Raw genomic sequence first — 13,792 nt, forward strand, 5'->3', positions numbered from 1 at the left:
TATTTAATTTTTCCAGCATTCCTCTTGTAAAATTGCTTTATAAGCTCATCTTTTGACAGCGCCCCAAAGTCCATCAAAGCACCTTAACCATATGAAGTGTCAAAATAGTGCCATTCTGCATCAAAATTTTAATAGGTCGTGTGTGTTGAGCATTGTTTCAGTTTTTATTGTGCAGCACTACCATCGGAGTAGTGGATTATCTTTTTCCTGCTGGGCAATTTTTCTTTTGATGTTGAGCTCAGTTTTGATGTTAACATTGTGTTCCAAGTAGTCAGAACTGAAGACATTATTTAGACATTTAATTCATTGTAGTATGCAACAAAAGGAAACAGAATGTTTTGGCTGGTGGTCTAATGATAGAGCTTAATTTTATATAAGAGCACTAATATGTAATTACCTTCAAAATAACACTTTATTATGACTTTTACCTCTTGTAAATTATTTTGTACAAACAAAAAACTACCACTTTGTTTACCAAACATTAACCAACATCAGAAGCTCAGGTCAGTTATTTTCAAAAGCAGCTTCATTGATGACTAATTCAGTACTAGAACAGCAGACAAAGTGGCAGTCTTAGAACAGTGGGAAGGGGTCCCCTAATGAGACACTTTAAAAATCAACAAAATGATAAAAAGTTAAACCTATATGTTTTCCTTTCAGCTACTCAGAAATGTGGCACATTTCTAAAGATCCTAACATTCTTCATTTATTTCACTTGTTTGTTTTGAAATACTGAAATTAATACTTACCAGCAAAAGAATAAACACCTTCCTTTCAGATTATTTTTGACTATTTGATTGTAGTTGATCCACTCATTTATTACTGCCATATGTTGGATATTATAAAAGACATGAATCAGCTATGTCCTGCTGGCAACTTTAGTTGAATAATTGAGAATTATTTGCTATACAATGTCCAGACCATGCTGTATAACATTATAAAAGGTAACAGCTTTGGGTTTCTTCTTTCCCTCTTTGTTCACTGTTACTTTCAGATGTAGTTTTATGAGAATTATGACATTCATCATGAGATGCGACATAGTTGGAGCAGAATTTGCCAGTGATCTAGTAAGATATTTATATATTTTTTATTCCAGTTATGTGCCCTGAAAATATTTATGAATCTATTTATTACTTTCAATTAGTAATGATCATCTTAAGGCCTGTGCAGACACAGTATGTCTGTCTGCTGATATTTGAAGAAGATGAACATGATCAGTACCAACCAAAATTAATACTGTGATTTATAAATATTTTTGTGCTCTGAAACTAGAATAAGAAGTATTTTAATAACATTAGTATCTTTTTCACTTGGTACGCTGTCAAGGTGCACTCGTGTCTCATCAGTCTTCTTCACATAGTTTGGGAGATTTCGGTGAATCTTCTTCATTGTTCCCACTAATGATGTTTTCTTATGTTGAAGTTTCGTGGCAACCTGAAGGGATGAAAAGGATTTACCTGTTGTCACATTCATTCTTGGTTTAGAGATGACTCCATGAGGCAAGGAACACCATACTCTCCTAATTCTTACCGAGGTATAGAAAGGTTTTGCAAATGTTCTTGGATGCTACATTTGCAACCGTCAAAAAATTGTGATCATATTTGTAAAGTTATATTTGTCATAAACTGGATAGACCTGCATCTTGCTTTACTTGGAAGTAAGTGCACATCAGCTGTAATATTTTCACCAGAATTGTAACAGCAGAGGCAGTTTTGTTTGAAGTTATTCCGCATTTCAGAAATAAGAGTGACTATTTCATAAGGAATGTATTGTGATCAGGATGACTTGCCATAAAAGCGGAGAAATCTTTCTGTTGTCTTTTTGTCCTGATAAAATTAGGACCCCAGTAACATGACCAAAAGTCTCAAACAAAATCCTGTAGAACAAGAAGTACCTCCAGCATACATGATAATATTCACCGCCTTCAAGTCCTCCAGTGTTACTGTCCAAGTGACATTTTTTGTTTCATTCCAAGTATTCGATTCTGTGTGTTTTAGAGCACTTATTAATCAAAAAGAAGTAGGGGGGCACTGATGTTTGAGTCATCCCTTTGTGGCAGACATATGCAGTGGAGCATCCTGTCTCCCTCAATACATTCAAAGCAGCTCTTCTTCTAGGTTAATAATCAGTTGCCTCTGGTAGACAGTCATCAACTGAATTCGATAAGCCACCTTCTGATTCAGTACCCAAGTTATCGAGAATATACAGTCTCCTCTCTTGTAAGACCGCACTGACTCAACGTAATTATAAGAAAAAAAGTAAAACCACACTCACTGGTGTGGTGAGTAACGAGCTACACATGAAACATTTCTGAAAAGTTATGTTACAATTTCCAGCATGAAAAGCTTTCCGACAAGATGTACATTACCATTAGAGCCAGAGTTCGTTGACCAAAACAATACGCAATGCATGTACCTTTGCAGTAATGAGGACACCAGTATTCTAACAAAGAGTTACACAAGGGATCGATTGACTTCTCCCACTGTTCTAGGTGTACTTCATGAAATTTCCATGAAATCATGAAAATTTATAAAATTGCAGTGCACTATTGCCGAAAGTAGAAGAAACGAGGAAAAGTCAATAGGTTGGGTGGAAGGATATTAAAAACTGATTTCATTATTTTGGAAGTAAAAATTGAAAAGTGTCTTTTGACTCCTTTTGCTGTCCTACTGTTAGTAACACCAGTAAGTACCGAATTATATTAACTCACACTCTTCTATATCTCTACTTCAATACTTCCTGTTTTTGGATTAGTGAGCAATAGATCAAATGTCATTTGAAAGATTTAATCAGTTTGTAATGGGAAGAAATGTAGGCAAGTAGACAAAATGTTGACAACATAATGTGTCTGAATTTCACTTCAATATTTCTTAGACATGAAAGAGTTCCACCTTTTTTTTCCCTTCTGTATGGATGTATTAAGCCATTGATAGGTAATGAATTTTTATTGTGGATGAATCTAGTCATCATTCTAATTTTTGTCTGTCACTTTTATCACACTTTAAGCTCTTCCGGTATCTTAATATTGTAATGAGAAGATAGATACTTCTGTACTCGGTTGTATGGGAACACCTGTACTCAGTTGTATGGGAACACATGATGAAAGCTTCTTCACACTCCTCTGCCTTTTGATTTGCACCAGAAATAATTATTTTGGTTGTAATTTTTTTTGGATTTGACACTGAGTGAAGCATTTGTGTTTGGCAGTTGTCTAAATTTGTTGTTTTTGTGTTTTGCAGGTGCCTTAGAAGAGGAATGTGACAGCCGTGACAAGGATCACCAGCTGTTGAATGGAAAACAGCGTCATCAGCTAAAGCATAGAGAATTATTCCTGTCACGTCAGGTTGAAACGCTACCAGCCACACACATTAGGGGGAAATGTTCTGTTACCTTACTAAATGAGACTGAGTCTTTGCTCAGCTATCTCAATAAAGACGTAAGTCTCCATATATACATCAAATTCAAAAGACTTTTTTCTATAAAATAAGTTTTTTGAAACAATTTTTACAGGCTAATACATATCTAACAAAATATATCACAAACTACGTGAATGGGACATAATTTTTGGTCTGGAAAAATGTAAATGGTTTAAACAAAAAATATATGGTGCGTCTTTGTCATAGTTTGGGTAGCCACAGAAATTGTTCTTCAGTGATGAAAAAGAGCCAAATTATCTTAAACATTGAAGAGCTACCATCAGTATTTCTACTCTACTTAGGAAGCAAAGTTTTCTCATTTCCATTCACCTGCATAAGTTGTGTCATAATTATTTTACATTAATGAACATAGAAATTTATAGCCTTTCTGTGTTAAGTCTTCTACTTGGTGAGCAGTATGTGTCAATTTGGAGCTGTAGGGGTGCCTTTGTTAAGTAGGAGATATTGCATAGATTACTGTACTGATACAGTATCACTTGGTTGTAAAATAAATATGTTTTTAGTTTCGAATGCTGAATTTCTAATCAGGTTTTTATTTACCAAAAGTAGCCAAATTTTAACTATGCCTTTTAATCCCAAATAGGCTATTGTTTCATTCCATTATGGATCTAACAATTTTTTGAGACAACGTATTGATCAAGAAATAGGTTACTTTTACAAAGCCAGTACTACACCAGGAAAAATGAGATACAGGCATGTCATTCATTATTAGTAAAGTAAATGCAAAATGGAATAAATAAATTGACAAGAGGGTTGAATTCATTTAGATTCTAAAGTTTTGTTCTTGCTATCCTGTTTAGTGCTTGCTATCCTTGACAGTACACCATTCCTAGACTTCACTTATTTCTTATGTGCCTAACAAGAGTAACTTGTGATTCTGAAAGATTGTGGAAATATTATATTAACACGATCATTTAGTCATTAAAGTTGTATGTCTATATTTTTGGTTGTTTTGTCAATACTCTTTTATAGTATTTTAACAATAAAAAAATAAATGTTTCAAATTGTGTTTCTTTGTCTCTTCTTTCCAGGATACTTTCTTCTATTGTCTGGTATTTGATCCAACACACAAAACACTTCTTGCAGACAAGGGGGAGATAAGAGTCGGTAGCAGATACCAAGCAGAACCAACACCTCTGCTTAGAGAAGGTTAGATGTCTAGCTTAATCCAGTAGTTAGTCAGCTACAGCAGTATTTAAAAATGGATCCCTTAAAACAAATACAGCATTTTGTGAAGCTTGATATGCAATGTACAGACTACATTAAGCTATATATTACCCTGGCAGGTACAGCTGTGCATTGAAATGATTAAAATTCTATTTTATTGTAGTGCTTCAACTGAATAAAAAATTTTAAGTTGGTCACTATATTGCATTTTGATATGTGACACGAACGTTTGTCACAGATTAAAACTATGAGACAGCAATTAAGCTGAAGTGTCTGCAAAGTCAACAGCCCCAGTGCCCTGCGTCCAACCTAAAAGTTCATTGATACGAGGAGTGTTTTTCAGTAGTAGTTCTTCTGTGCAGAAAAAGAGTCCTGTTGATTGCCCTGTTATGAATTCCCATTTGCACAGTTGTATGCAAAGAAGATTATGGAAAAGTATATGTAGAGGTATAGATAGAACTAACAATGTTCAGCGAAAGTATTTCTTCTGTGGAGATGCAGCTTTTCTGTCTTTTGGATTCAGAACTAGTAATGTACACGTTGTATTTAGGGAACAGGGATGCCTGTTAAATGTAAGTTACAGGTCTGTATGCACTGCTGCTGTTATTCTATGAATAAATTCTTTTAAATTTTAGTCTGGCATTTATTTTCTGTGCAAATATACCTTTTCTTAGTTTTAAGTTTCTGTAATGAATTCAGTGGTATTAAGTATCAAAGAAAGTCAGTTATGTGCCATACTTTTGTAGAGAACTAATAAAACTCGTAAATGAAGTGGTTGTTTAATGAAGCAGTTTGATCTGCTCTGCGAGCCATCGTATGTTGTATAGCAGAGAGTACCATGTACTGTTGCTGTTCATTTCTGGTTCTGTTCCACTCGCAAATGGAGGTGGGGGAAGAAAAGAAAACCATCTATATGTTGGTGGCACTAGAATTGTTTTGCAGTAGCAGCAAATACCCATTCTCTAAATTTTCTCAAGTGTTTTGTGAAAAGAAAGTTTTCCTTCCAGGGGTTCACATTTGAGTTTATGAAGCATCAACATGAGTTGATCGAACATACTGGTAACAAACCTAGCAGCATGCTTCTGAATTGCTTCGATTCCTTCCTTAAGTCCAATCTAGTGAGTACCCCAAACACTTCATCGGTATTCACTAATCAGTCACACTAGTGTTCTATACCTGGTCTCCTCCTCTGTACATGAGCGGCACTTCCTTAAAACTCTCTCAATAAACAGAAGTCAACTATTTGCCTTCTCTACTACTGTCCTCCCTCAGCAAGTGGCTGAAAGTGAAAACAGTAACCATCTGTAGACCTATGACAGCACTGAGGTATCGTCATACAGACATTTACAAAATTATATTATGGTACTGCAGCTGTCAGGAATCAACTCACGCCAACTCGACTACAGCCTGTTCCATATTGTATCACTTTCCAGCATTACACCTAGGTATTTAACTGATGCTACTTTGTTAAGCAGCAACTCCTTACTGCTCTATTTGGACAGTACAGAGTGTTATTCCTACTCATTTGCTTTAACTTACATCTTTCTACATTTAAAACAAGCTGCCATTCATCACTTCAAATAGACATTCTGTCCAAGGCATCCTGTATCTTTCTACAGCCACTAAACTGCAATACTTCCCCATATACTACAGTGTCATCAGCAAACATTCACAGATTGCTGGTCACCATATCCATGAGATCATTTATGTATTTAGAGAGCAAGAAGTAATCCTACCACACTTCCCTGGGGCACTCCTGACAATACACTGGCCATTAAGGACAACATACTGAGTTTATTGCTTCAGAAGTCTTCAAGCCACTCACATATCTGAGAACCTGGTCCATATATTTGGACATTCTTTAAGTCATCCATTGAGGACAAGAAGAAGAATTTGTTATATTCAAATTCTACAGCTAAACGATGTTATAATATTGGTCAGTAATTTCTTCTGCCCTTCTTATATGCGCTTTTTTTCCAGTCACTTGATACTTTGCCCTGGGCTATATATTCGCAATAAATACAAGCTAAGTAAGGTGCGAGTGCTGCAAAGAAAGTACTCTCTGGAGGAACCAAATTGGGATCCCATGCGAGCTGATGACTTATTTGTTTCCATCTCTTTTCAGTTGCTTCTTAATGCTACATATGCCTGTTTCTATGCCCTCCATACGGGGGTCTGGGCATTGGTCGAATTATGGTATATCTGTATGATTCCTTATGTGAATGATATTTTAAACATGAAATTTAAAACTTCAGCTTTCCTTTTTCAGTCTTCTATTACCACACCAGACTGGTCAACGAGTGACTGGATACAAACATTTGTTTGACGTAGGATCAGAGTTTTCTTGAGTTCTCTGCAAAAATGGTCATTAAGGTATGGCAGCGAAAGTTTTTGTATGATCCACATTCTAATCTTTTTATACATGCTGTCATATTTAATCTGAAGACTGGTTTAATGCAGTTCTCTGCTCTATTCTATCATGTGCAAGTCTCTTCTATTAACTTTTTCCTTTCGACATTTCCACATTGGTTTTTGACCTCTGCTTCCTCAGCATTTTCCAAATTTTTTTAGTAAACCATGCTGGGTCTTTTCCGTTCTTAATCTGCTTACTCAGCACATACTTCTCCACAGCATGATTAATAATCAGTGTAAACTTTAACATGAAGATCACAGAAACAGTGAGGGACTGCAGAGAACAGGCTATGTGTATCGCACAGTGATAAGAATGAGCTTCATAGTGCAGTAGGTTAAGACAAATCATATAGGTCCACAATGATTTGATAACTATTTGGAGTTTTTGCTATGAATTAATTTATTCAAATTGTTCACCATTTGCAACATTGACAGAGCTTGCTGAATTTAGGATGTTTCATGTGCTACGGAGTTCGCACCAACTGCGATACCATTTTGTTCAGTGGTGCAATCTTGTGGTGTATGATAACAAATAAGCTGCAGCTGTCAAACAGCATTCGTGCCAACCACCAGGGACGCTGTGTTTCATAATACGCTTTTACATTATCTTGTGTTGTTTATTCTTTGCCATCCGAATTTTTATGTGATTTTGTGAATTTTTATATGATTTTGTATGTTCCATCCTTGATTCAGTCACCCAGGGATGCAGCATCAACGACTGTTTTTCTGACTTGCCCCATTCTGAGTTATATGCACCCTCACAGAATGTTTCGCCTGTGAGTTAAATGTTTTGTTTCCTACTGAATTTAAAGAGTAACCGCTTGTCCAATCTGTTTGGCAGACATTGTTACCACAATAAAGAATGTTGTTCTATTGAAACCTCCAAACTGTTTTATTCACGCCAAGAAAAGGTCAGTTAGCCCATATGATGCTAATCTTGACAAGGATAAATTCTATATTTTTTGTAAGTTGATATATTTTGTCCATTTGCTCAAGTACTGGTCCAAGAAAATCGAGTTTCTCCGAACACAAACTTAAGTCACAATGCAGGAAGAATTCTCTTCCTGTTGTATCCTGAGAAGTTGTGGACTGCATTGCACTTTTGCCTTTTATTGAATGAAAAATTTTCAAACCATGCACATTTCTGGTCAATATTACAAAATATATGTATTTGTTTCCACTCTTAAGTTCACTCTTATTTGATGTATGCAATTCCTAGAAAAGTCACACACTCATTACTTACCAAGATTTATTTATTCGCCTACAAAATGTGATGCATACACTACTTATTACTTGTAAATATAAGATCTTGCAGATGTCATTGTCAGACATAATGATTAGGAAGCAATAGTCAGTGTCATTTCAGATTTGTTCGTAAATTGCAGATGAAGAGGATACAAGGAATCTAGAAGAATTAGAAACATTGGTATGGACACCAAATCACCATCTGAATGATAGGCAAATTGACCAATTTCTTGTAATATCGAGATCGGTTGGAACCTTTGCACGGGCACTCGACTGTTCAAGTTCTGTGAAGCAGCCTAGTCTTCACATGAGTGCAGCTGCAGCGTCAAGAGATATCACATTGGTAAGAACCTGCATGGGCTGAAACTTATTTTAAGCTGAGTTGTGTGTTTAATACATTATGGTTGAATTGGTATACATTACTTCATTTCAGTTCCATGCAATGGATACACTACACAAACATTCATACAATTTAGCAGAAGCTATTAGTTCACTGATTCCATCTACCGGTCCTGTACTATGTCGTGATGAAATGGAAGAATGGTCTGCATCTGAGGCAAATCTTTTTGAAGAGGCTCTTGAAAAATATGGAAAAGACTTCAACGATATTCGGCAAGATTTTGTGAGTTACTTGAAAATGAATTCCTGTTTTCCCATCTTATGTTACTCAGCAACTCACAAACTAATTTTTATGTACGTTTTGTTTGGCTTATTGTGAACACTTCTGTTCCAGCTTCCGTGGAAGACTTTGAAAAATATTATAGAGTATTATTATATGTGGAAAACCACAGATCGTTACGTGCAGCAGAAGCGGGTGAAAGCTGTCGAAGCAGAATCTAAACTAAAACAGGTTTACATTCCAAACTAGTGAGTATTAGTCCCACATAATACTTCAAAACTGTCAAGGACAACTTTACTACTCTTTATTTTGTACCTTCTCCAAAATTTTAATTTATTCTTTTATTGTGTTTGCAGCAACAAACCCAATCCAGCTGTAATTAACAACAATAAGAATGTTGTTAATGGTAGCAGTAATGGTGAAGCTGCTGTTGGTGGGAAAGCCTGTGAATCCTGCAGTGGTACTGTCAATTATATGTGTTTGTTTTGCATTTAAATATAAAATTTTTGCATCTGTTACTGTAAAACAAACTGAAATACTGTTTCTGTAGAGATACTCATGTTTAGTATAACTTACCTTTATACCATATTTATGTGAAGTATGCAGAAGAAATGAGGAATTTGTATCTTTCGTTGTCAGTGTTGCATGACATTTTACTTTACTGGCAGAGAGAGGGTGGTTTCTTTCTAATAGGAAGTGTACCCTTATATTTAGGTACAGTCTCAAGCCAGTGGTATGCCTGGGGACCATCGCACATGCAGTGTAAGCTGTGTCACAACTGTTGGCTGTATTGGAAGAAGTACGGTGGACTCAAAGTACCATCAAGAATTGGTAAGGCATCCCTAATTTTGGATATAGTGAATTTTGAATCACATTGTAAAGAAAATAAATTTAAATTTTCATTTTTAAATACAATAAAACCAAAAGAGTAAACTTTGAGGGGAAGATAGTGATGCACAAAAAACATGTATGCAACTGAAGAAGTGTTGCTTGGAAATCATTCTAGATTTATACACAGTATTCTAAAGTAACATTGCAGTTTCATCAAGCTGTTGGTTGACAAAACAACCAAATTATTTTCTGACAGGTACATGTAGAAAAACATTAACGGTACAAGTAGTTTAATATTGGCCTTAGTAAATTATTTTAATATTTGGTAGTTGCTTTCAATTTATTACTAGATGCACTAGGTATATAATTGGTAAGAGTTCTTTAAAAACAAAACTTGTGTTGATAAATTATTGTCTAATGAACAGTCAGATTTGGTAGGAAATTAAATAAAGCTCTACAAACAAATATTTGTGTAAAATAAATCTTCAGAATTTGAATAGCTAAAGGTTTCAGGAATGCATGTCTGTGTGATGATGAGATTGAGAAATCTCCAATTACTAATTCCTGTTACTACAGTTAATGCCAAGCAAGGAGGAAAGGATGAAATAAGGCTTCATTAAAGGGAAGCTACTCCACAACCCTCCATCCACACATTTGAATAAGTTTAGATAAAGGATGAAAAGAGTTTACGCGACGACTCTAGGTTTCGTGAACTACGCTTCCAGGCCACTGAACAGGCGCAGCATGTAGTGGCACAAGTTGTTGGTGAAACAAAGCAGTTCCAGCTTGTCTGAACTTCGATGACATGGAACTTTTAGTTGCACATGTTTTTGAGGCTAGATGTCATATCAGCAGCATAGGAACAATATGAAGTTGAGAACAGAAGAAATCGTTCCATTCTTGAGTATCTTAGTCTGCTCATAAGGAGATGAATGATTTCTGTGGGAAGTGGAGGAAGCAAGGTTTGCTCACTGGCTCCCAGCATACAGGCATAGCGTGGGGTGGGTGGTTGGGGTGGGGGGACTCTAGCCATGCTTATGTCACAAACTGCTGGCACCACATGTCTGTTCACATATTGATTTATGCTTCAAGTGGCATTGACAAGTGTCTTCTATTGGCCTCTTACCAACTGCCAGCCGCTGCATGTAACACCTCCGTGAAAGTAAAAGTTGACACAGGAGCCTAACAAAAGCATACAGGATTCATGAAATCAAGATTGATAGTTTAGTCTTCAGTGGTGATGCTTGTTGCTACTAATTCCCCATCAGTTCCCATGGCACAAAAAAGAATGATTAAAATTTTCAAAATTTATTGCCATATGTAATTCTGAATTGTAAGCAAACTTAAAGCTTTTAGAATCAGTCTTGTTATATTTCTCACCTGTGCATAATTCATTATTATCATTACTTTAATGTGATTCCCCAGTTTCAATAATGATTTTGTTTATTAATGGGTTCAACAGCACCTTTGTGACTCTAGTATAGTCTTCTTCCAGTTGTTGGACCTTCCTTCAGCACCCTTCCCAGTCATCAGCTGTTACTAAAAGAATTCCTTGGCAATCTTAAACAGAGTGTCATTGGACGTGCCTCATGAAATGTTGAGCTTTCTAAACTACCATTTCATTGTTGCCCATGCCAGTTCCACCGCATTTCAACATAGGGTAGCTAGTAGTCAACTGTGTGGCCTTTCTCTTCATATCACGTTTGTCCACTTGTCCATATGGAGTGTTGTTCATCACAATGTCTGTCTTTCCAGGAAGATTTGGGAGAACCATATTCACATTGCATCAGCAATTAATTGAATTAAAATAATGATGACAGTCATTTCTATAAAGATATTTAAAAAGTGACACGTGGGAGTATACCAGCCAAAAAAGTGAACTACTATGCAAAAGAGGGGGTTCAGAAATTGGTGTTGTTATTGCAGCTTTAGTCATTTAGTGGATCACAGGAAATGCAATGTTACGTATTACTTGCAAATAACAGGTAAATAATTGCAGAGTGTGATATAATGCCTGGGACCATAATCTGCTCAACTGCATAGGTGGTTTCAAAAATTCCATCCCACCTCTGGGTTCTTCTCCTTGTAAGGCAAACAGTACCAGTAGTTCCTACGGCAAATAATAGTGCTTTTACTCACAAGCAAAATGACAATTTTAAAGTAATTCAGACAATGGGGAAGACAATTTCCAATCACTGTTTAACTGAAAAATTTGAATTACTGGGAGTCCCTGGTGATTTCACAGGATTATCTTTGCAAAAATTCTGAATTCTTCTCAAAGTGTTCCTGTGTACTTTAATGTTTGCCTCGCCAGCTTATCAAGAGATGTATTAATTTGCGACACAACGGAACATGGCACAACAGTCACTTCGGCTACGGATGCAAGGTTCTGTATTAGGTCACTTACTTTGGCAGTGGCCAGACACAAAACATGAGCAGACCGGAGTTAGCAGACTTTTGTCGATCCAGAAGTGGGGAGTATTCCATGTGGGCAAGTGTTAACTCAACCATTACTCATGCAGTTGTCAAAACTTTCATTTCAGACATGAGTAAGATACAACACGACTTAACTGAACTGTACTGTGGCGTCACTGTGCCTACAGATCAGTTTCGAAAAAGTATTTTCATGAAGTGAGTTTTGGAACCTAGTGTCTTCTTGTAAATTAGCCTTTATTTACCCATAATCTTCATTTATAGCTTATTGTGGGTGCTTGTCCCTACAAATGGTTTGTTAATTTGTGATCCACAGCAACTTCTTACTATTTCCTTCTGTTCTATTTAATTATTAAGATCAATAATTTTTGAAAGAGCTTATAACTAAATTCCACAGTATAAGTTTTTGTTTCTTGTTGCACTCTTTTGAAATTCCATTCAGAGCGCTGTTTTAGTGTAACATTGAACATTGGAGTAGAATGTTGATTCCTATGAAATATCTCTGGAAATTAGACCTATGACACATGCTTGTTCTACGTTAAGCATGCACTGAAGTATTAATATTCCATTCTAACCTTATATCATCACTAGAAAAGTTTTTAGTGCATTATTTCATTTTTGATATTGTGTCTCCTTTTTGTGTCCGCAGGAGAAAATGACCCTGACAGTAAAAAGAAGTCTGGAAACATGTCTGATGATGGTAATCATTTATAATATTCATTAGTGGTACTGCTTATAAATGAAAAGATAGCAATATTATTTATTGTTCAGGAAACATGAAGCTGATGAGCATCCACATCAACACATCGGAGACAGATCAGTTTCTGCAATTTTTTGGGTCATTAGTCTTTTTTTTCTGCTGAATTTTTATCTCTAAATTGTAGTCAGATCTGTCTGTCTCTATTTTTGTGTTCTTCAGCAGTTCTTACTCACGACATTCAGATTGTAGTTTTGATATTGACTGAGATAAATCATAGCAGCTAAGTAGTTCTGTCACTGAAGTTAGTCCACTAAATTCTGAAATGTGAATCGGACATAAATTATATTTGACAGTAAATATCAGTGTATCTCACTGTTAATAGACTTGAGATTACTGGGCTTGCTCATCTCCCTCTTATTATTTATAAAGCTGTTATCGTGAGAATCAGTTGCAACACTCTTACCTAAAAGATATTGTGTGAGCAGAAGGAAATAGCTTATAAATGTCGGGTGCTTGTACAACTTGTGTGATAATAATAAATTATTAACTGTAAGTTTTTGTGAATATTTAATCTCATATCTGGAGAAAGAGAGATAAACTAAATTGTGAAAAGGCGATATTATATGCAGGCTAGCTATTTTGTAATCACAAAATCTATCATTTTGTTACAGAGAGAGCTCCATCAAACTTGACTTCTCATCGACCACACAGGTGTAGTTTAGTGAATTGTGGAAAAGTAAGTCCTTTATATTTTTCGTTTTTTCACTCATAATTTTTGGCGTGATATTGAGTAAAAACAAGATTAAAAAAATCTCTAAAATTATGCTAAATATGGGGAAAAGAGAGTAACTGCAGAAATATTCTAGAAATCCTGGCATGTATGTAAGAAAATCACTTCTTTGTATGGGGAAGATCTTTAATTAAAAATCTCTATATTCTAAGAACAAT

General features: G+C 35.7%; 1 protein-coding gene across 4 annotated transcripts in view; it reads left to right on the forward strand.

Annotated features, from left to right (window-relative positions):
* The window catches only part of LOC126471633 (metastasis-associated protein MTA3), a 228,201-nt gene that overhangs the window by 176,944 nt on the left and 37,465 nt on the right, over window positions 1-13,792 (forward strand). For all 4 annotated transcript variants that reach the window (XM_050099878.1, XM_050099871.1, XM_050099877.1 and 1 more), the window contains exons 4-12: window positions 3,240-3,436; window positions 4,469-4,586; window positions 8,402-8,604; window positions 8,695-8,883; window positions 8,995-9,128; window positions 9,237-9,340; window positions 9,595-9,711; window positions 12,794-12,844; window positions 13,516-13,580. In XM_050099878.1, the coding sequence (XP_049955835.1) occupies window positions 3,240-3,436; window positions 4,469-4,586; window positions 8,402-8,604; window positions 8,695-8,883; window positions 8,995-9,128; window positions 9,237-9,340; window positions 9,595-9,711; window positions 12,794-12,844; window positions 13,516-13,580 (1,178 nt within the window). The remainder of the gene's footprint in view (window positions 1-3,239; window positions 3,437-4,468; window positions 4,587-8,401; window positions 8,605-8,694; window positions 8,884-8,994; window positions 9,129-9,236; window positions 9,341-9,594; window positions 9,712-12,793; window positions 12,845-13,515; window positions 13,581-13,792) is intronic.

This window comes from Schistocerca serialis, chromosome 1 (genome assembly GCF_023864345.2).
Source record: "Schistocerca serialis cubense isolate TAMUIC-IGC-003099 chromosome 1, iqSchSeri2.2, whole genome shotgun sequence".
In the NCBI taxonomy this organism is placed as follows: domain Eukaryota; kingdom Metazoa; phylum Arthropoda; class Insecta; order Orthoptera; family Acrididae; genus Schistocerca; species Schistocerca serialis.